General features: G+C 42.3%; 1 protein-coding gene across 1 annotated transcript in view; it reads left to right on the forward strand.

Moving 5' to 3' along the window:
• SEMA3A (semaphorin 3A) overlaps positions 1–23,325 on the forward strand; it is a 253,399-nt gene that overhangs the window by 163,043 nt on the left and 67,031 nt on the right. The window contains exon 6 of the mRNA XM_063134309.1: positions 5,910–6,029. Within this exon, the coding sequence (XP_062990379.1) occupies positions 5,910–6,029 (120 nt within the window). The remainder of the gene's footprint in view (positions 1–5,909; positions 6,030–23,325) is intronic.

Genomic DNA, 23,325 nt, shown 5'->3' on the forward strand with positions numbered 1-23,325 from the left:
GCTGAGTGGGGACTAGAACCCAGATCTCCCGACTCCCAGTCCGACACCTTAGCCATTACACCACACTGGCTCCCATATAAAAGCACTGGCATAAACTGTAGATAATCTGAGCTGGAGATACCTCCCTGTGCTTGGCCAAACAAGTAGAGGTCTTACGTGGCTTCTTTTGGCCCGAAGTCCCAGGGCTTCCTTGGGCTTGCTGAAGCCACATGTTTTTGCTTAGCACTGTCTGCGTTATGATTTACATCCAAGACTTAAACAAAAGAAAAGGGCCAATTTAAAAAAAGATAATCTAGTATGACGATTAGCGGCCAACATTACAAGCCAGTTTAGGACTCTAGAACAAAATCCATCTCTTTTTTCGCCCCATTTTCCAATTGTGCTCATAACCACTGATCCAATTTTCAATCAAGCTGAGAAGAGTTCAACCATCACTAGCTGGCAGTTGTGGTACTGTGGTTTGTGTTGTCGTTTTTTTTACCAAGGCTACAAGCACGCAGCCCCGGCGTGTCTACCCGCACCACCCCAGCTCGTGCTATTCATGTGTAATTTGTCAGTAGATTAAGATCACAATGTTTCAGCAAACCCATTGAAATATTTCATCAGCTTCCCGTCATGTGGTACTGAGACCCAGACATGTGCATCAGCCCTCGGGCAGCATATTGGTTTACGTTTGTGGAACTTTTCCTAATTTTTATATACAATGTTTTCGAGTTCTTCACTGCTGGCAGGTAGAACCAAACTACACGTTACGCTAATCGCATAGCACAGCAGGTAGCTAAGGGTTATATCTTTATTTACTCTAGTGCAATTAGGCATGGCCTTGATTTGGATGACACACTGGAAGTGAAGGATTAACCATTTTTCCGCAGGGGGAGGGGTTTTAAAAAAAAAGAAAAAAAGCCTCCATTTACACCAGTGGAGACCTTTTTTTTACCCTGCCCCTCCAACAGTGGTGGTGGGAATTTCAGGGGGGAAATTGGGGGAGGTTAATCCTCCTCTCTCAGTGCGTGGTAGTCCTAATTGGAATCGTAAATAAAAAGCTAACCTTCAGCTACACACTATGCATTTGAGTGACTTTCCTAGCACATTCAGTAACCTTTCAGCCAGGAGAGACCGAACACCCAGCAGTTATGCTGCACTTCCTTGGTTTCAGTGAAAGCAATACAGCTCGAAGGAATCATCCTCCCCCTTTATATTCTCAAGAGCCAGTGTGGTGCAGTGGCTAGAGTGTCGGACTGGGAGTTGGGAAATCCGAGTTCTAGTCCCCACTCGGCCATGGAAACCCACTGGGTGACTTTGGGCCAGTCACAGACTTTCAGCCCAACCCACCTCAAAGGGTTGTTGTTGTGAGGATAAAGTGGAGAGGAGGAGGAGGAGGAGGATTATGTATGCCGCCTGGGATTCCTTGCAGGAAAAAAGGCGGGATATAAATGCAATAATAAATAAATAAATAAATAAATAAAGTTCCCAGCATGCTGCTGCTAGTCTAGAATGACCAAGAAGCAAAGTCCACATTGAAGCTATGAAAACTGAAGCAAACTCATCTAAATGGTTGGGATTGAACCCCAACCTTCGTGGTATCCCAGAGTGTGCCCTTTTACTCTCTCCCACAGAAGGGAATGATTGCCAGTCAGTCCTATGGGGAAAAGTAAAACATTGCACTTGGGAGATAATATTGGGGTATATCTGCACTCCACCCAGACATTGGGTTGCTCACCCCTAACTGGGTAAGGAAGGCATTTTCTTTTTGCCCCATAATACTAGGACCTGTGTCACCTCATGAAGCCGATTGGTGGGAGATTCCAGACTTCTTCACACAGCACATAATTAAATTATGGAATTCACTATCACGAAATGGAGTGATGGTCACCAACTCGGACAATTTTAAAAGAGCATGAGACAAATCCATGGAGGATAAGACTATCAATGGCTACATCAATAGTCACGATGGGTATATATCATATATTACCTTTAGTATTGGAGGCAATCTGCCCCTGTTTACCAGTTGCTGGGGAACATGAGCTAGAGAGTGCTGTTGTGCTCATGTTCTATGCGTGGGCTTTCCACGAGCACCTAATTCACCATTGTGTGAATAGAATGCTGGACTTAAAGCTCCATCACACTTGGGGTTAACACACTCCCTACCTTTGCTTCTCCGCCCGTTTTCATTCCTCTGTTACTTCCTCTTCAGAAGAGGAAATACCCAACAAGCACGAGGCCCATTGAGTCCGCTGCTCTAATGGCGCTGCTTCTCCTGCACACAGCAGGAGAGAGCAGCAATTCAGAGTTTAAAAAAACATCGGACTTAACCAGGTTTTTTTGTTGCACAAGGAAGGCCAGAAGGGGTGGAAGGGAGGGACCTGAGCAAACTCCATGAGTGCCCAGTAATGAGCGTGCAATAAAACGCTCGTCGGATGGAGCTCTTAGGCCTTAGCTAGACCTAAGGTTTATCCTGGGATCATCCCTGTCTGCTCCCGGGATATCCTGTGTGTCATTTACATGAACAGGGATGACCCCGGGACAATCCCGGGATAAATCTTAGGCCTAGCTAAGGACTTAGATAAGCTTTTGGTCTGATTCAGCATGGCTCTTCTTGTGGTCTTAAGACATCTGCAATGCTCACCTTCACAGAATCCTATGGGAAAGAGCAATGTTTTTCTGTGTGTAGAGGAGAAACCCTTCACATATATGCCCCCACTACCCAATAATGACAGACATTTGTTAGGATAAAATGATAGTCAAAAAGCCTGTCTTAAAATGCTGTTACAAACTCCGTTTAGTTTCTGGAATCTCTTCTCCTGGATGACCTTTTCCTCTCTTTTGACAACTATGAAATAAAAGCAGGCTTCTTGTCTTTCCCTTGATATATATTGATTTATCCCAAGTCTCTTGGGAGAAGCTGACAAGCAAATGGGGGTAAAGTTAAGTAAAGGCTAACGGAGGCATCAAAGGCATTTTCTCAAGCACAGTACATAATAAGGGCTATAATTAAGTGATTGTCTCTCCTTTTAAAAATAGCAAGTGGCAGATGAGACAGAAAAATGATAAATAGGTAATTAATGTGCTGTTCTCTTCCACTCGATTTTGATTATACCTCCTGCTGGGCACGAGAGGTCTGGTTGCTTTTAATCTTCTTCTCATTCCACAGATTTCCACTATCATGTTTTCTCCCTTCCTGACTTTTATGATACATCGTCCTTACAGATCCAACTGAAAATATTATGCTTTCAGCCTTTCAAGGGAAAGCAGCTCAACTTCCCCAGCAGGCATGATCAGACATGGTTGCCCCGCCATGGAAAAGCCTTCTAAAATTGGCATGGAAAATATGAGCATGTCTTGGAACTAATAAGCTTGTTTCCAACAAAGTCATATTAAATTCTGTCTAGGGCATTCACTATGACCATGACAAATCAAATACCTGAACTTTAATAACCCACCAATTCATTCTGTGATTTATGCTTTGAAAGGTAAAGATCTTTAGTCAATGCTCCGTGGGCATCCTAATGCAGAAACAAGGTTTCTGGCAAGCACATGCACTCCAATGTCAGTGCATGAGCTTGACAGAAAATATACCAAAAACCCCATGTTCAATCATGTGCAAAAAGGTTCAACCAGCAAGCTTGGCAGACCCACAAGCCCTTGCCTACTTGCTGTATGAATCAGCAAAACTCTTCAAGGTAGTCTAAATTGCACCTCAGAGTTCGTTCCAAATCATGACCATATCAGATTCTGAGCTTGTTGTCGTTCTTCGCACAAAGGTTTGTGCCTATTTCAGTGCACGCACACACACCCAAAAATATACATGTCAAATGTGTGCATTTCTGAAAAGTATGCATTCTTCTCCCATGGGTTAAAGCACGTTCATGTGCAATTTTCAAAAGAATGAACGTTTTCATGTGTATTTTTCAAGAGTGTGCATTTTCAAATGCATTTTTTCTTTGGTCCATGAATCGCAAGGTCAGAAATGTACAGATTTCAACCCTCGATTGCGCTCAAGACCGGGAGATGCAAACTAGGTGCAAATTCTGTCCTAAAACAAACTGAAACAAATTTCTCGTCCTTCCCTATCTGGGGCATCAGGATAGCTGGGCAAAGCAGGGAACTGCACGGACCCCCAGGTCATCCGTTGGGATCCCCAATTCAGAATCCTGGTGTCCCAGAATTGTGTGACTATGGGAAACCAACCATATCCCAACAGTCTTGATCAGTTCCACAATCTGAGCAGCTTGATCATTAAAAAAACAAAACAAAAACTCCCATTGGTACCAGCACGACTATTTATTACTATCTCTAACTGCTGTGCATGTAGGAGAGGATGATTCTGGGAGGGACGCAGCTGGGAAGGGAAGGATTAAACCTGCCCTCCCTATGTGCTGTGAAACTGATTGGGCCTCCCTGTACTTAAGTAAATAAAATAACACATACGAAGCAGCACACTGTGTATATAACACACTGTGCAGTTTGAGGTTTCCTATTGCCTAAGTTAATGGGGAAAGTCCTTTGGAGCTAAATGGGTAACAGATATAAGCTTATTAAGAATCCTGTTTTCTACTCTTGCTTTATGCTTAGCTTCTCATGGCAGAGTAAATCTGGTTTAAACAGCCCCTCTATTTTTGGAAGAGGAAGAGGAGGAGGAGGAGGAAGAAGCACCACCCAAGACATTATTATTATTATTATTATTATTATTATTATTATTATTATTATTTATTTATATAGCACCATCAGTGTACATGGTGCTGTACAGAGTAAAACAGTAAATAGCAATACCCTGCCGCATAAGCTTACAATCTAATAAAATTATAGTAAAACAATAAGGAGGGGAAGAGAATGCAAACAGGTACAGGGTAGGGTAAGCAGGCACAGGGTAGGGAAAAACTAACAGTAGAAAGTAACAGTAGAAGTCTGCACAACATCAAGTTTTAAAAGCTTTAGGAAAAAGAAAAGTTTTTAGTTGAGCTTTAAAAGCTGCGGTTGAACTTGTAGTTCTCAAATGTTCTGGAAGAGCGTTCCAGGCGTAAGGGGCAGCAGAAGAGAATGGACGAAGCCGAGCAAGGGAAGTAGAGGCCCTTGGGCAGGCGAGGAACATGGCATCATAGGAGCGAAGAGCACGAGCGGGGCAATAGTGTGAGATGAGAGAGGAGAGATAGGAAGGAGCTAGACCGTGAAAAGCTTTGAAGGTTAACAGGAGAAGTTTATATTGGATTCTTTATATCTTTAAAGATGCTACTTTAATCTGCTACTGATAGGAATTCAATGCTTAATTTGAAACTTGGCTATAGCCTTTAGCCTTTACTGTGTTGACAGTTCCAAGACTAAACTGGGATATGTAAAGTAATCATAAAGAGGGTACATTTGAGCATGTGCGAAGCGCCCTTCTCACATGCCTTAATAAACACATGCTATTAGGGGGTGGGGAGGATCAGAACAGTTGTAGATACATGTCGAAAAGAGAATTTCAGTAGGCACAAGTTGTTATATAAGGGTGAGAAATGTTTTCCCCACACAGCTATGAAAGATATAGCAGTCCAATCCTCTCTTGTAAATGGCCAAACTGTCGCTACTCTACATAGTTTTGTTTGCCCATCTAGATGCTTGCCTGCTCTGCTTTGCTTAACTTGTGTGTATTTGTTAATAAACAGATGTCACAAACAAGGCATCTGCAGTGTCTTCACATAGAAAGTCACCTGGTAAAAGGCTGGCTCTGGAATGAACGATAGATAAATACAAGTTCCTAAAAAATATATGCAGCTGTAGAACAGACTTAAGCTGATGCAAATACCTTTAAATGGGAAAAGGTACATCACACTTTGCATGATGAGATCTGTTTGCTCCTTCGTAATAAACTGTGATGGTAGGTTTGCTCATTTCCTGCCTCGTACTCAGCGCAATTCCATGCAATGTTGCAGATGGAGAACTTTATTCCGGAACGGCAGCAGACTTCATGGGCCGAGATTTTGCCATTTTCCGGACACTGGGGCACCACCACCCTATCAGGACAGAGCAGCATGATTCCCGATGGCTTAATGGTAAGTCAGCCAAATCCACTTCCGTCTTTTTATCCATTTCCATGTTCTTAACAACAGCTACTGAACCTTAGCATGAAATGCAATTTTCTTTTCAGCCCCACCGGCGATGTTTGCCTCCTTCCCAAACCATTCAGCCCTCTTTTGGTGTGCAATATGCCACAAATGAATAAAGCTAATCAGCGCTGATTAAACATATGGATTGTTTTTAATTAGTAGTTTTTAATTAGTAGCTATTCGTAGTTTGTGGCTTTGCTTTAAAACTGAGATGGTCAACATCTGTATTCTGAGTGGCTGGTCTGTTCCGTGGATAATGGTCTGATAAGACCAAAGTTATATTTTGTGGTAGAAACTGATTCCCCCACTGCCATTGTGGCTCTATAATAAAATTGACAAATGTAGCACTAACAGCTTCCCAGCTGTGCATTACATGCCATTATTTCTATTGTAATGTGCACCCCAGTTCTCCATGTGCCTAAAACTCCCAGGTGTGCAATGTTTGACTGGGTTGGCTTTCCTTGTTGAAATGAGGTGACTGATGACGTATGGCGTTTTGCAATATTTGAATTTATTTAGAAATATTCCGGTTGAGTGTGGATGGAGGAGGGGGGTTAACACTCCAAATGACACCAGACATCTTCTGCTCCACATTAGGTTTTCCAGGGGAGCAGCAAGTACCCTATGATACCTGTAGAGCCAACTTAGCTTTTTGATCCTCTCAGCCTTAGTCTGACTCCAAACACCCTCCTCCTCCCTCCCTCCCTCCCTCTCTCTCTCTCAAACACCCCCCCACTAGATGAAATCATTCCCAGCCAAAGAAGGCAGGGGAAGAAAAGTTACGTCCCTTTCTTCAAAATTTCTCTCTCCGCTTCCAGAACCATCTTTAATAATTTCCTAAACCATTGATAGTCTATTGATAGTCATCAGCTAATCTCTTTAAGAAAATGAAGGTACTAGGACACTGTGCCATGACTATTAACAAGTCCAAGACTTTGACCAGGTATGCCTCAGGCAACTGAGGCCTTAGCTAGACTTACCTGATAGTCCGCGACAGAGGAGGGAAGATCTCGCGTTGCGATTAACGCGAGATCCCTCCTCCGTTTACACGTGAGGCACGGCCACCTCAGGAAGAGAGACGTCGCACCCGCCATTTTTTTATTTTTAAAGGAAGAAGAGCGCATGAATGCTCATGCGCTAAATGTAGGTGCTTTTTAAAAAAATATTTCATTTCCCCGCTCCCCCATCCTACCCCAATGGGCGCAGCATTCAGCTCCGTGTGAGGAATTGCACGGATCTGGGTCAAACCGTGGCAACAGGCCACACGTTCTGTGGTCTCGGGCTCGAGACCATGGGAAAAACAGGCCCAAAGTGGAGGGCTCAATCCTGGGGCAAGGGAGGGATGATCCCTCCCTGATCCCGGGATCCCCTGTGCGTCATGTAGATGCACAGGGACAATCCCGGGGTTCGCCCCGTGATAAAGCCCGGTCTAGCAAAGGCCTGACACTAATAGAAAACCCATTCACAGAAAACTTAAAGTCAAGAATCACAGTGTTGGAAGGAATCCTGAGCACTTATTCCCAATCTAATAACTATATTTACATATTTCATACAAACATACAAAAGGGAGATAAAACATGAAGTTCTAAAATGCTTTTACTTCTTACAACATTAAAACCATTTTTCTATGTTTGATGGGTGAAACGACAGCCAATATTGATTTGCCATTCCTTAACTAAAATGGGCTAATATCTCCAAGAGCTTGATAAAAGTGGTTTGGGGAGGTCAGATCCTGTCCATAATCCACCAGTTACTCTCCAGTCTTTTAAACCATCTGCAAAGGCTGGAGCTGTGCTGGAGGAGGAGCAGATTTCTGCCATTGTCTTTCTAAGTTCAAAACAATTTTACTGGGGAAGTTTCAGCGTGTGCATGGGGAATGAATACTAAGCAGAACTGCATTGCTTAACAAGGAATTGGTATAACTCCCCGTCCCCATCTGATTTCAAGTGGACCGTACCTTTTTCACTATCATCTAGAAAGCTCTGCTCAGATAAGATATTATTTGCAGGCACAGAGCGGTAAAGCAGCAGTTTCTGCAGCTGAAACTCTCCCCACGGCCTGAGTTCGATCCCAGCGGAAGCTGGTTTCAGGCAGCCGGCTCGGGTCGACTCAGCCTTCCATCCTCCCGAGGTCTGTAAAATGAGTACCCAGTTAGCTGGGGGAAAGGTAATAACAGCCGGGGAAGGCAACAGCAAACCACCCCGCTATAAGGCCTGCCAAGAAAACGTCAGCAAAAGCTGTCGTCCCTCCAAGAGTCAGTAATAACTCAGTGCTTGCACAAGAGGTTCCTTTCCTTTCCTTCCCAAAACTAAAACTAATAGAACAACTTGGATCTTTTCTTCTGAGCCAATGCAAGGGCTCCCTGCCTGTTTTACAGCTCTCACAGATTCATACCATACTATCACAAGGAAGGTCCTTTTATCTTCCATAGCCATACACAGGTCCACACAGTGTCCTAACACGAGCCCAGTGCTTTTCCCTTCACGGGGTCCTGCTTCCAACTTCTCTTACCTTACGTTTCTAAACTCCATTGCCTGAGCACCTGTCCAGCTACACTTGCTTCATGGACCCCTTCCCACAGCACCCCCACAAATTAGTGGCACCTGTGAACTTGCCATAGAGATGGGAGAGAAATCCATTCACTTTGCATCTTAAAGCACACTTACCTAAATTTGCACTTTCAAACCGACACATGAACTAAAAGCTCAGCTATCTTTCAAAATCCTCCTAATTTTGCAAGGGAGTTCTCCAATAAACATATGTGTGCAGAACTGCTTATGTTAGGGAAAGGGCATATAAACATGTGTGTATCAGTGAAAATAACGTTTAAAAGACACTACGTTAGAACATTTCTTACAAAAAAATCTGCAGTTGGGCAAATATGCATACAAAAAAATGCATACATTAGGGGACATGGGAATATATATATATATATATATATATATATATATATATATATATATAAATTTATCATGGAATAAAGGTTTCCATGCAAACCTTTTTTGTGGGGAGGGGGGATCTCAAAGTTTGGGATGAACCAAATTTTCGATTGGAAACTACTAAAAGAACCTGAAATTGGCGGCTTTGTCCAACCCTGGTATGACATCCAGGTTTCTAAATTCTCCATATATTTTGGAAATGATATTTGGCTTTCCGCACATGTGGGTTTTATTTGCTTTAAACCACAGCTTTATACAAGTGCTCACGCGGCACCTTTTGGTTTCTCAAAAGCTCCAGCTTGCAAAACGTAGGAAGTGTAAAAGCTCTGCCTTCGAAAACCAGTGGTTGCCCCCAATTGCATAGAAATTCCACGAAGTCTTGGATCCTGTAGTGTAAACTGTAGTGTAAACTGAAAAAGCAGCAGCAGCAAAAAAGGAATGCCTTTTTTAATTAGATGGGCACCCTGTGCCAGACATAATGACTCACTGATTGGGAACCCTGTAGGCGCTAACGTAATATAAATAACAACTATGAAACTCTGCCAAACATATGGCTCCTCTCGATGTCCGCATCAGGAGAACAGCCTTGGACAGTTTTTGCATGTTCCATTAGTGAGAGAGGCATCAAAAGTCTTTTCTCTTTAGTTTTATTCTTCGTTCGGATAGCTGGACTTCAGAGAATATCCAAGAGCAAAAGGGTTGTTTCTCCCACCCACCCCGCCTGTATTTCTGTGGGCCTACGACTCTAGGACTTTCTGGAATAATATTTGATTCTGCAACTGAATACCAAGGATAACCTGGCCTGAGCAGCGTGGACTTCAGTCATGCAAGTCAAAGCCACTTTTTGCGCAGTAAATCCACACCCTGACAGCCGACTCAGGAGGATTTATGCAGCGAGAGAGTGCAGCCCATTGTCCACTGTCCCCACGGCTCATTGCTGGGATTGTGTCATTCCTCCCTCTCGCTTTTTGAATGCACTTCACCGGCCTCTCAGCACTGGATGTGAGAACAGATTTTCCCCAAGTTACCCCAAGCATGCATCTGAGAGGATAAGGACATTGCAGTGAAGATGGAGAGGGCCAGGTTTACCCACTTACTCACAGAGTGCTCAAGAAATGGAGCACCATCCTGAAGCTTTCCTACAATGTAACTGTGTGTGTGTGCACTTAAACAATTCCCTCCCCACAAAATAGTGAGAACTTCAGATTATTTGTACTTTCCCCCCATAGAACAGTGGTTTTCAAACTTAAGCTTTCCTTTCCGTGTTAGTTTGTCCGCCATGGTAACTCAACACATCGTAACACATTAGAGGGCACTTTCTGAGGAGCACCCTCAGTTCATGTAGGCCACCACGTGTCCTGATGGGCCTCACCGACACTCCCTGCAGGGCTGAGGAGCTCCCCAACAAGGTCCTTTGGCGCCATCTTAGAGAATGCACAGCTCTCTCTTCCAAAGACAGGAAAGCTTCCTTGCCCCTTCCCTCCTCCTCCTCCTATTTATTTATTTATTACATTTCTATACTGCCCAATAGCCGGAGCTCTCTGGGCGGTTCACAAAAATTACCACACACACAAAAATTACTACTACTACACACACGAGATGGATGAGAAATTCATTTCAGTACACTTTTGATGACTTACCTAGGGTGACCCTATGAAAAGGAGGACAGGGCTACTGTATCTTTAACAGTTGCATAGAAAAGGGAATTTCAGCAGGTGTCATTTGTATATATGGAGAACCTGGTGAAATTTCCTCTTCATCACACCAGTTAAAGCTGCAGGAGCCCTGCCCTCTTTTAAATCTGGTCACTCTAGTATAGCTCCTGCAGCTTTAACTGTTGTGATGAAGAGGGAATTTCACCAGGTTCTCCATATATACAAATGATACCTGCAGAAATTCCCTTTTGTATGCAACTGTTAAAGATACAGGAGCCCTGTCCTCCTTTTCATATCGTCACCTTAACCTACCCAAATTTGCAAAGTTCTTCATATTCAGGACAAAAAGGAGTTTTTTTGTTTGTTTGTTTTAAAAAAATCTGAATGTGGGAGAAACCAAAACTGACAGTTTTGCCAATCCAAGGCCCAGGCCTTTGAGTGTTTTTCTCATAAAAACCTGGGTTTGAATCCCTGTGTATCCAGCCATGTAAGGTTGACACCTCTTATTTTCTGACAGGCTCCATATCTTTAACAAATCTATGTCAGGGGGGTGCATAATAGTTCCCTCCATGCAAGGAATAAACATTCTTGAATTTTGCTGGTTCAGATGGATGAGAATTTCATTTGGTTTTTGATAAGAATTTACCAAAAGTTCTTCATATTCAGGAAAGCAAAACCACAAAATACATAAAATTATTTTGCATATTTTAAAAATATATCTGTGAAGAAGTCCTAACACCAGAAGTGTAAAAATCTAAACCATCAAAATGCAGCACTAGAGGCAGACACATCTCTGTAGCCCCCCCACTCTTCTTTCTGCAGAGCTGGGTGAAAAGATAAATTGTCATGGGGTGGGGTTTTTTTTTGCCTTAACTTGGAATGCTCTGGCTTTCTATAATGTTTAATAAAGCTTTATGATATTGTTTTAGCATCCTTTCTGTGGCTTATTTGTTTTTTAAGTGGAAGAGTAGCTATGCCAAGTTCCCCAGAGACATTGTCCTTGATCATCTTTATGGTTGCATAAACAGCTGAGTATTATAAAAGCTGAGTGAGGATTCAGTAGGGGGAGAAGGAAAGAAAGAAAGAAAATGCCCTCTTAAATTTCACAGCCTTTGGGACAGGAAAGATGGCTGTGATCCCCTTAGGAGGTTTTATAGCATTTTCTAACCATCGTGATCAGCTGCTTCCTTGTTTGGCCATGTTTAAATACATCAATATGGAGTTAAATCCAACATTAGTCCAATAGAGTAACCCATTGAAATGAATGGGACTTTAGTTAATCATGATTAACTTAATTCTTATTCATTTCAATGGGTCTACATAGGACTTACTTTGGATATAAACCCATAGAATCCAAAAATGGATGATGTTTTCCAGAGTGTATTTTCCAAAAGTAGTGGATGTTAACATTTGGGAGTGAGAAGGTGGATGAAACTTTGATTTCAGTCAGTTCTGTAAATGATCTGTCTTAACTTCTGTTTTAACCCTGTTTCCCTCTCCCCCATCACTGCTACACAGTTAACCACATGTCCACCGTTTCCTTTACTTAATACCAACCAACTAAAGGCTGGTTTACATGTTAGAATCACTGCACTAACTGCACTGAAATGGCTTACAACAATATCACACAGTGAATACATGAATTGTGTGAAGTTTTATTGCAAAAAGACAATTGGCAATGCTACAATGAAGTTTGCATGACCCTTTGGGTGACCTACTACACTTCGCACATGAGTAACACGTCACTTCCTATGGTTAAAAAATGAGGTAGATGACCCTAAGTGGCATCTTTCATGTATAAAACAGCTGCATCAGAATGTGATTCTAATTGTGTGGGTGGTGAAGGCCCGCATAGGGCTAAGTTAACCTACAGACTGGCTCTGGAGAGACTTCAAGCAACCTTTACAGAAAGCGAGCCACGTGTGGCGCAGAGCGGTAAAGCAGCAGTTTCTGCAGCTGAAACTCTCCCCACGGCCTGAGTTCGATCCCAGCGGAAGCTGGTTTCAGGCAGCCGGCTCGGGTTGACTCAGACTTCCATCCTCCCGAGGTCGGTAAAATGAGTACCCAGTTAGCTGGGGGAAAGGTAATAACGGCTGGGGAAGGCAACAGCAAACCACCCCGCTATAAGGCCTGCCAAGAAAACTTCAGCGAAAGAAACTCCAAGAGTCAGTAATGACTCAGTGCTTGCATGAGAGGTTCCTTTCCTTTTCCTTACAGAAAGCACTTTAAACTTCACCTTTCTTTTGCTATGCAGGAACAAGACAGTTCTCTTTATTTTGTTCACCTGGAAATCTCTGTCCCATTCTTTTGTGATTCTTTTGAAAATCATCATCCAAGTCACATTAGTGAGTCTTTGTAATCAAAGGCTGTAACTGTCTTAGAGCCCATGAAGTGGATGGTTTTCCTTCCCTGAGTTCCACCCACCCAGTTGTGTCCTTTGCCCATGAAGATTTGAAGCTCCCAGATGGGTGCCTGTTCTTGCACCATTGAGTTCCTCAACTCCACATGATTCTAGAAGTAGTTTTCCTTGGGGTGTTGGATGCTCCTTTTCTCTACTCTACCTTCTGGTGAACTCTGCCCTGTAAAGCCTCTCCATGGCCAAAGAAAATATCTTCTTTTTCCTTATTTTGGGATCCGCCTCCCCTTTTTAGAGCATAAGGAAGGAAAGTTAGCATTCTCACTTTCTGTATTGCAATCTTTCAATACCCACTGCATCCAATTCCCCTTCCTTTTCCCCTTGAAGCCAAAGCAGTTACAGCACAGCCTTCTTAGCAACATCACATCTCCTGCCCCCACCTTTCTCTGGGACAGCCTTCCATAGATAGCCATTAAATTGGCACTTTACTTTATACTATTTACTTTTTCAGCCAGATGGGTCTCACTGATGCTCTCTGCAGTGTTGAGGAGCTCTCCAACAAGGTCCCTTGGGAGCTCTCCAACAAGGTCCCTTGGGACTATCTTAGGGAATGCACATCTCTCTCTTCCAAAGACAGGGAAGCTCCCTGCCCCCTGCCCCCACACATGGACATACTAGAGATGGATGAAAAATTCGTTTCAGTTCAGTTTTGATAAGGACTTACCAAAATTGGCAAAGTTCTTCATATTCAGGAGCTCATGATTTAACAAATCTGAATGTGGGAGAAACCTACATTTGCCCATCCAGGTCTAGGTCTTAGGTGCTACCAGATGAGGCTTTTATCATGTAATTACCCCCATTCACACAGGGTCCAGATGACAACATTTTTCCCTTTGAAACCCTCTTGTGTTTTCTCATCACTCCTTCAGTCCTTTTTCTTTCCACAAAATATCAAAGGCAGAAAACCCAGAATAGCTGGACAGTGTCTTTTGATTGGATAGGAGCCATGTGTCTGGAAGCATCCTTTGTCCTTGAGTACCTTAAAAGGGCTCTCCGCTACCTTGACTAAATGATCTGAGATTATGTACACTGTGTGTTTTTAGTAAGCATGCTAGTTTCTAGGCTAGCTGTACCAGAGAGACAGGATGTCCTTTGGCAGAACAGAGTTGAGGTTATAGGAAGAAAGGTTTCCCTGGCATATTTGAGCTATACTCATCCCACTAATTCTTGTTCCAGAAGAGACGATTCCCTGAACATGGAGAAGTAGATTGCAGGCAATCACATGTCCCTAGCAAGTGTGATAACACTATTGAGTAAAACAATCCGGATTTTTTTTTTCAATGTATGCATCTACATCTGGATTGCATCTGTGTATTTTTGCTGGTTTGGCTAGCCTTAAAGACAACTTCTACCTAGCCTCTGCAGTATGATTGTTATTTTCTTATATTTCCTGTACAGGAAAATCCATAATTTGTATCCTAACTTGGTGTTCCATTTATGGAAGGAGAAATGGAGATTTCGGTCAACTCCCACCACTAAACTGTAGCCTCCTATACCATATCCTGCACCATTCCCAAGTGCCCCACAACACCCACAATCAGATTTTCAGGTTACACAAAGGGCTGCAGAAGGAAGGGAAGTTAGGATTCAAGCCTGTATAGTTGATCATGTTGTAAGTTCTCTCAACAACCTTTCAGGCCACCAGAAACGTATAGCAAAACAAACATCTGCCTATCTCATGTGATGATTAGTGGATACAGGCATTGCATGTTGTGTGAGATACATCTATAGGGAGATACCAAACTTGCTACAGGGTAACATATAAATCAGCTGTAAAAACCATTTAACTCAGTATGTCTGTAGTCTGTCCGCGTCCATAAATTCAAACTTCTCAAACTTAAGACCCACCTTAACCCCACATGGGATTCATATTTAACTTTTTACCATATATATCTGTCTTTTTCTTTTTCTGTGTCTTGGGTTCCATCTATCATCCTGTCTTCTTCCTGCCCCCCTTTCTTACATATATATACACATATGCAACATATAACAACAAAGAAGTGTGGTGCTACTGCCACTGTGATCTACCTTAACATGGATATAACTTGCTTGTTGGCCAACATGACTAGTGCTGTGTTGAGTTCTCGCTTGTCATGACTAGTGCTGTGCTGAATTTTTGCACTTGAATGTATTCAAAATGAAAAGTGGGCTTTTCGCAGAAGTGCTTCTTCATTGCATGATCCCAAACAATGATGAATCCTATTTGATTCCTCGCTCTCCTTTATTCCTCATATTGAGGCAGTAGCTAAATCCTGTCGTTTTTTCCTGTGTAATATTGCCAGGATTCGATCATTTTTGTCTGTCTCTTCTGCCAAGACTCTTGTTCACGCATTGGTTATTTCTCGGTTGGACTACTGCAACCTTCTTCTCATTGGCCTTCCTTCTTCTCACATCAGTCCGTTGGTTTCTGTTCACCACTCTGCTGCTAAGATCATCTTCTTGGCTCGCCGCTCTGACCATGTTACTCCACTGCTGAAATCTCTTCATTGGCTTCCAATTCACTTCAGAATCCAAAAAAAACTTCTCCTGTTGACTTACAAAGCTTTTCACTGTCTAGCTCCTTCCTATCTCTCCTCTCTCATCTCACACTATTGCCCCGCTCGTGCTCTTCGCTCCTCTGATGCCATGTTTCTCGCCTGCCCAAGGGTCTCTACTTCCCTTGCTCGGCTTCGTCCATTTTCTTCTGCTGCCCCTTATGCCTGGAACGCTCTTCCAGAACATTTGAGAACTACAAGTTCAACCGCAGCTTTTAAAGCTCAGCTAAAAACTTGTCTTTTTCCTAAAGCTTTTAAAACTTGATTTTGTTCTGACTTCATACTGTTAGTTTTACCCTACCCTGTGCCTGTTTACCCTACCCTGTGCCTGTTTGCATTCTCTTCCCCTCCTTATTGTTTTATTATGATTTTATTAGAATGTAAGCCTATGCGGCAGGGTCTTGCTATTTACTGTTTTACTCTGTACAGCACCATGTACATTGATGGTGCTATATAAATAAATAATAATAATAATAATAATAATTATATTTGATTCCCTGATGACATCATTGAAGGGAAAGAAAGCCCTCATGGCCCTTTTACTCTGAATGTAGAAGGCAACGACGGAGTCCATCCTCATGGTGGAGGCTCTTGAGTTGATGCTTCCTGTCTTCCTGTACTGTGCTGACAGTTATATTGCCTGCTAGCGCTGCATGAAAAGAATTTCACCTTGACCCAGCTCTAGTTGTATGTGGTTATGAATTAGTAGTTGTGGGATGCTTTTTGAAGTGGGATGCTTATTTAGTGGCAGATCCAAATGTATATCTTACTGAAAATAATGCTGGGTGATGGGATGATAACTATATTTGCATATCTGAATATGGATCTGCTCTATCTAGGATGCAAATCCAGATGTGCATCCTGATGCACATTCCACTAATGGGGCAGTTGCCTCAGCATTGAACACACCTTCCCTCTTCCCCCTGACACCCACCCCCTGACATATATTTTCACGCCCTTTCACAAGGGAGTGCAAACATTTGAGGGGAAGGCGCCATTTTTTTCAGGGACTGAAAGGATTTTTGAAAACTTCCTCAGTCTTTTGGAGACATGCTAAAGAACCTGTTGGAGGCTAGAAGCCCAGTGATCTATTGTATTATGAATGCCCCTGTCAAGGTTACCTGGACCCCTTGATCAGCTCTATTAAAGATGTTTTGCCTCTTCAAGAGCCCCTTTTCTCATCCAATATCTTTTTACCTTCCCCTCTTAGTAACGTAGGGTTTTGGCCTTAGGCGTGGTGTAAATGACACTCCTGAACACCAGGTTTTAACAACAAATATTTACTAGATTATATGACATAAGGCAAAGACAGATAAACTTAAGGCATTTACTCAAACAGAGCTGTTAGACTTTAAAAGGCATAAAAGAAATTAAAACGCAGTTTCCTCTAGCCTAGCTACTCTTTCACCTGTAGGCTTTGGCCTAGAGTCCTTTCCAGCCTTCTCCTGGCTGTTCTTCTTCAGAGTCTCTCTCTCTGTAGTTCTTCCTCTCTCTCTTTTTCCACCCCTTTTTATACCCTCCCCCAGAACTGAAACCAAACGATTAGGTAACCTAAAACTGGGGAAATGAAACTTAACTCCTTTAGGGGGGAAATGAAATTCAAGGAATGCCCCCTCCCTAGGGTGACCATATGAAAAGGAGGACAGGGCTCCTGTATCTTTAACAGTTGTATTGAAAAGGGAATTTCCTCAGGCGCTATTTGTATATATGGAGAACCTGGTGAAATTCCCTCTTCATCACAACATTTAAAGCTGCAGGTGCCCTGCCCTCTTTTAAATCTGGTCACTCTCGTATACCTCCTGCACTTTAACTATTGTGATGAAGAGAGAATTTCACCATGTTCTCCATATATACAAATAGCGCCTGAGGAAATTCCCCTTTCTATGCAACTGTTAAAGATACAGGAGACCTGTCCTCCTTTTCACATGGCCACCCTACCCCTCCCATCAGGAGATTTTTGGGCCTTCAGGCTTAAACCAAACCCAAGCCTGTGTAGGCCTCAAACCTTCACCGCCCTGTGATGCCATCATGGCCTTCAGTATATTTTCAGGTGGAATAGCACTTCTTTCCCACAATATATAGAGCCCAAAGGGATAGAAGCCTCTCACCCTTGTCTTCAGGAGGTTTGCTAAGCAAGGAATGTAATATAATGCTTCCTATGAACTTCAGTAGGCAAAATCCCATCATGGCACCTAATATATTGCCCCTGTATCTTGAATGTCTGCATTTACATCCTCCCCGTTCCCCACTTCTTCTGTGACAATTAGTTTAATTAGCGTTGGCCCTGTCAATATGAATTTCCTCTTCTCAGGCCACCATATTCAGAGTCTGGTGGGCATTTAGAGATTCACTGTTGACTGCGTAATTTGAGTTCCTGTGTGCGGTGGAAATGAGTGAGGAGAATCGCACAGAAAAGTGAATGCCACAACAATGGATGTCACTGCAGCATGATCGCCTCGGCTGACATAGCTCTCAATAGCTCTCCCTCTGTGAAAATAGGGACTGTTTGCAAATTAATTAGTTTCTGGCAACAGCTTGATTGTTGACCCAGAGTTTGTAGAGTGGAAGAACAATCAGATTAGTGTGTTCAATACAAAGGCCCAGTGCGACACTGGAGTGTGGTTTGCCAAACAGTGCAGGGCATGAATGGAGTGAAGCAAATTCTTCTTTGGAGACACCATGGCAAAGGTTAAGTGTGATGTGACTGGGGCACATGGGCCATAAAGGTGGGGTGGGGAGGAGATGGATTAGAAATGTTCATCTCCATGAAGCCGGGTAATGCTAATTGGCTATTGGAGTGTTGGACACACAATAGGTGGAGGGGGACGGGGCTCTTTTAGAGGATAAAATGCATTCTTATTAAACAGTAAACATTCTCAGGAGCGGGGGTATTACGGAGATCAAAATGAAATATATATATTCTATCAAAAGGTAGGAATCTTAAAATTAGTCCTTTTCATGTACATTCACAAGCAAGTCCCTCTAAGAATTCAACGGGTTTTTCTTCCCAAAAATAGGCTCGTACAATTGCAACCATAGCCTGCCTTAAGCCTATGAAGAAGATCAGATACATTTGATTATAAAACAACAACATATTCCTCGATTGCTCAAAGATGAAAGTGTTTGCATTCTAATGCAAATGTTAAAATAATTCGGCAGGTAATTAATTCTGTGTTTGCAGCCAAGGTTATTCCTATGATGGATTGATATTATTTTTTAGGGGTGGTTGTTTATGTGCAACGTAATATTTCCATGAGCATTTATTGGAAATGGCATGTTTTCATTAAGTATAGATTTTCAGATGGCTTCTTATTATTTAGCAAAGTTGTATTTGGGTGTTTCTGTTCTGTCTGAACATGATGAGCAGTTACCGCTTTTTCACAGCTCCGATTTCATTTCAACTGGGATTGTGCAGCACAACGTCCTGTTGGATTTTGCCCTATAGCTTCTATTCGTTGTTGGAAGAAGAAGCTGACAGAGCTCATTTGTCAATAAATTCAATTTCTACAATAATGTTTGGTTGATTCATGCAGCAAAAAGGAGGTCACCACCTGGCAACAATACCCAGGAAACAGGAGATAAAACTCCAAGATGACAAAGAATGCATCATGTTTAATTAAAAAAAACTGAAAAACTTTTTTCATAGGCTTTGCATCTCTGGTTTTTTTATGACCTTTAAATAGATACACGGATTCATTCCCGCACCATATTAAAATACCATACTTCAAAATAAATACAGTATAAATACACCTGATTCAATAGTTACTTGTAGGTGAGCTTTCCCCCACTTAAGTAGACACTATTAGCTCTGCCCAACCATTTTAAAGAGGTTCTCTGGTAGACAGAATATACAGAAACCAACCCACCTCCTTGAGACATTTTGTTAGGCTTACTGAAACTCTTTGGACTTCCTTCAAAATTCCCCAAGCCGCTATCATCCGTAACTGCTCACCAGGCTGGGTAAACCTCTTCTGAGGCCCGGCTTGGCCCAGTGAGTGTTTGGCAGCCGCCACGCACATGCCAGAATCGCGCACTTCTGAATTTGCACCTTTGCACTTGCATCAACGGGGTCTTTAAGGCCGTGATTGGCACAGGGAGAGATGCACAATTTACAGAGGCTCCCGAGAATGTGCACTTCCCCCATTGCATCAATGGCGGACACCAGTGATGCAATGAGGGGGAGTTGCGCAATTTTGGGTGTGGGCAAGCACCCGCTGAGTGTTTGCTGCGGCCTCATAAGTGCTCACAGAGCATCTACGCACGCAAGTGCTCATAAGTGCTCACAGAGCATCTACGCACCTTTTTATTCTCCCAGCATTTTAACAGTCTATCAATAAATTTTAACTTCATGTTTTAAATTTGTAATTTTGCATTGCTGCTGTTTTTATCTGGTTGTATTTTATAGTATGGTTTTATACTGTTGTTTTATACTTCGAATGGTTTTAATTTTTGTGAACCGCCCAGAGAGCTCCGGCTATTGGGCAGTATAGAAATGTAATAAATAAAAATAAATAAACAAATAAATAAACAAGAGGAGCACCCAAATGGGTCTGGGGAAGGGGGGCAGACTGGGTGTCTGCCCATCTACTGGACCCAGTCAGGCATTTGTGACAACCCTATCACTCTAGGATAAAAATAGAAACTTATGTTGGATTTCATTTTATGTGAAATTTTGATGGCATTTCTGCTGTTTAATACCTCTTGTTTCTCCCCTGAACTTCACATTTTGGGCTTCTCTAAATGCGCTATTTATGGCATGCTTGTGACTAGCCACTCACAGACGTTTGCGAGTCATTTTGATGACATTCTGAACCTGCTCCATGTCTCCTGCTCCTTCTCCCAGTGATTCCATAAAAAAAAAAAAAAACTTGTATATTCTGATTCTTCTGAAATATCTCAGGATTTCCTACCATGTGCAGCTGAAGTTGCATTACAAAACACCCGCTAGAGGGCACTGTCTCATTCAATACTATGAGAGTGCAGAGGAGGGGAAGTTTTCAATTACAGACCACGTGGTCGCCCCTCTCCTTCCATGTAATTCAGCTGATTACAATTGCGGAAAAGAAGCAGAAAGCAAAGCACCAGTAAACGAACACAATTTCCCTTTAATGTAAAGAAGCCCTTAGTTAAATTAGGTTTATGGAGTAAGAGAAGAGAAGCCAGTTTAGCCTAGCTCATTGTAGCTTTATACACCACGAGCCATTCCTGAACCATTCTCACGTTGTTGTTTTTTCAGGAGTGCATAACATAGTGCCGTTCAGTTGCACATCTGAACAGTTTGTCCAAAAAGATGTAATCATCATACTGCAGCAAATGCTGGTGTTGGGTTATTCTCCATTGCATCCATCATTACTCTTTAAACAAGGACATTCTATTATGGGGTGGTTGTTCTCGTGACAGCATGTGCTCAGCTTTAAAATACTTTGCTGTGGCAATCTATTATTCATTTTAAACCTAGGCACTTATTCAACTTGAGAAGTTTTACAAACAGGTAATACATTGGGCCACAGGCACACAGAAATGTGCTGTATGAAATGCTGAATAGAACATTACAGACCTTTCAATGGTTGACAGACAAGACTATGTGCCAGCAGTCCCCAATAACAGCATAATAGCCTCCCTTTTTGATCAGGCAAATGGCTTCTAAGGTGCGCAAGCGACCTTTTTCCTTTTGATGACAAGGCCAATTGGTTGAGTGAGAAATACATACATGAAGCCACTGCCTCTGCCCCACATCAAGTCATGCATAGTAATGCAAGTGCAGACTCCGACGGTGCTTTGGCAATGTGTATTTCCATATGTGCTGCAATGTGGGTGGAAATTTTCAGCAAGGTGTAGTATCAATGAGGCTGTTTCTGCATGTTCAGATGACAGCATAGGTAGCATGAATGTCAGTACGCTTGCTGTGCTGTCCACCTTAAGATCATCTACAGGGGCCCTTCTCCGTGAGACCCTGCCAAAGGAAGTGAGGCAGGTGGTTACTAGGAGGAGGGCTTTCTCTGCTGTGGCACCCCGGCTGCGGAATGAGCTCCCCAGAGAGGTCCGCCTGGCGCCTACACTGTGCTCCTTTCGTCGCCAGCTGAAGACCTTTTTTATTCTCTCATTATTTTAACACTTAATTTTAATTTTAATTTTATTCTTCTAATTCTGTATTTTAATCTTATAGCAATTTCTGCTGCGTGGTTTTATCCTGGTTGTGCTTTTTATACTGTATTTTGTATTTGTGTTTTTAGACTGTTGGTTGTTTTATTATGGTTTTAATTTTTGTGAACCGCACAATGTCATGCTCTCCCAGAGGTTTCTGTAAGATTATTGGGCATTTATTTTTCTATCTAGAAGATATTATCACAGCTGCTTGGTTTTACAGTTCTCAAAACTGTGAATTTGTGTCTGCAGAGATCACAGTCCCATTGTTCCTTTGCAAATCTGTGTACACAGAATCAACCCCTTACCTCTTAAGTGCTAAGTTTCGAAAAATTCAATGAATAGAGTGCACATTTTTTTGGGGGGGGGAGGGAAGTCACATGATTAAATTGAGTCTTTCTGAGTAGAGATTTAAATCATGATTTAAATCAAATTGATTTAAATCAAATCCACCCTGCTACATGGAGAGAGCTTCTACATGTGTAGATTTTTGGCACGGATCAGGATAATTGCATGTATGACTGCATAAACAATTTCAGATTCACAACTAAAGTATAATACCTATAGTATTGTGTAATGAAATACTTGATGCTGCAGACCACCCTTCCCCAATGCAGTGCCCTCCCGATATTTTGGACTTAATTCCCAGCAGCCCCAGACACATGGCCAATGATCAGGAATGCTGGGAGCTACAGTCCAAAAAATCTGGATGCCGGAAGGCTGCTGTAGACTCTATAGCCAAAGTACCATTCCATGGCCCACTATCCTTTTTGTCTTTTGTAATTCCAATACTGTGACTGTTTTTGTTATGTAGGTCCATTAGGCTGCAATCCTATACACACATACCTGGGACTAAGTCCCAACATATGTAACAGGGTTTACTTTTCAGTAAACGTAAATAGGATTGTACTTTTAATTAAAGATTTCTGTGTTTTCGCTAAAGGAAGACAACAAAATTATGTTTACAGAATGGCAGCAAAAATGTGTGTGTCAGAGCAGTGACTGCAGATTTTAGGTGTGTCCTTTGGGACCTGCACTGCCTTTTCAGCTTAGCACACAATATGATTTCAATTGCAGCTTGTGCAGAGAGGTGCCGTGGGATTGCACTCCACGTTTCCAACTGTTTATAGTTCAGTGAGCTTTAACCTCTTTGATTCCGAAAACTTAAATAATGTTGTTGCTGATTTCAGACTGATAGCTTGTGTGAGATTGTTTAAAGACACACTTGCATTTCAAGTGTGTGACTGTGTGGGTGTAAATCTGCAGTAGGTGTATGTTATAAAACCGCACTTGGGCAATGTGTAAAGGTCTGGTTTAACTGTCACCACAGCATATTAATAGGAACTAAATATAAACTTATCCTTCCAGACCTGAAACTGCTTCTGTTCAGATTTGTCTAACAGCCCCGTTCTTTTCATTATACTTTGTAGTTATGCTACAATGTGTTTCTCTGCATTGTTGAAAGAGAATTTGCCATATTGCACCCAGGGCTGCAATCCTAAACATGCTTATTTCAATGTAAATTCCACTGAAACCTAGGCCTAGTTACAGTAG

Source organism: Elgaria multicarinata, chromosome 9 (assembly GCF_023053635.1).
Source record: "Elgaria multicarinata webbii isolate HBS135686 ecotype San Diego chromosome 9, rElgMul1.1.pri, whole genome shotgun sequence".
Lineage (NCBI taxonomy): Eukaryota > Metazoa > Chordata > Lepidosauria > Squamata > Anguidae > Elgaria > Elgaria multicarinata.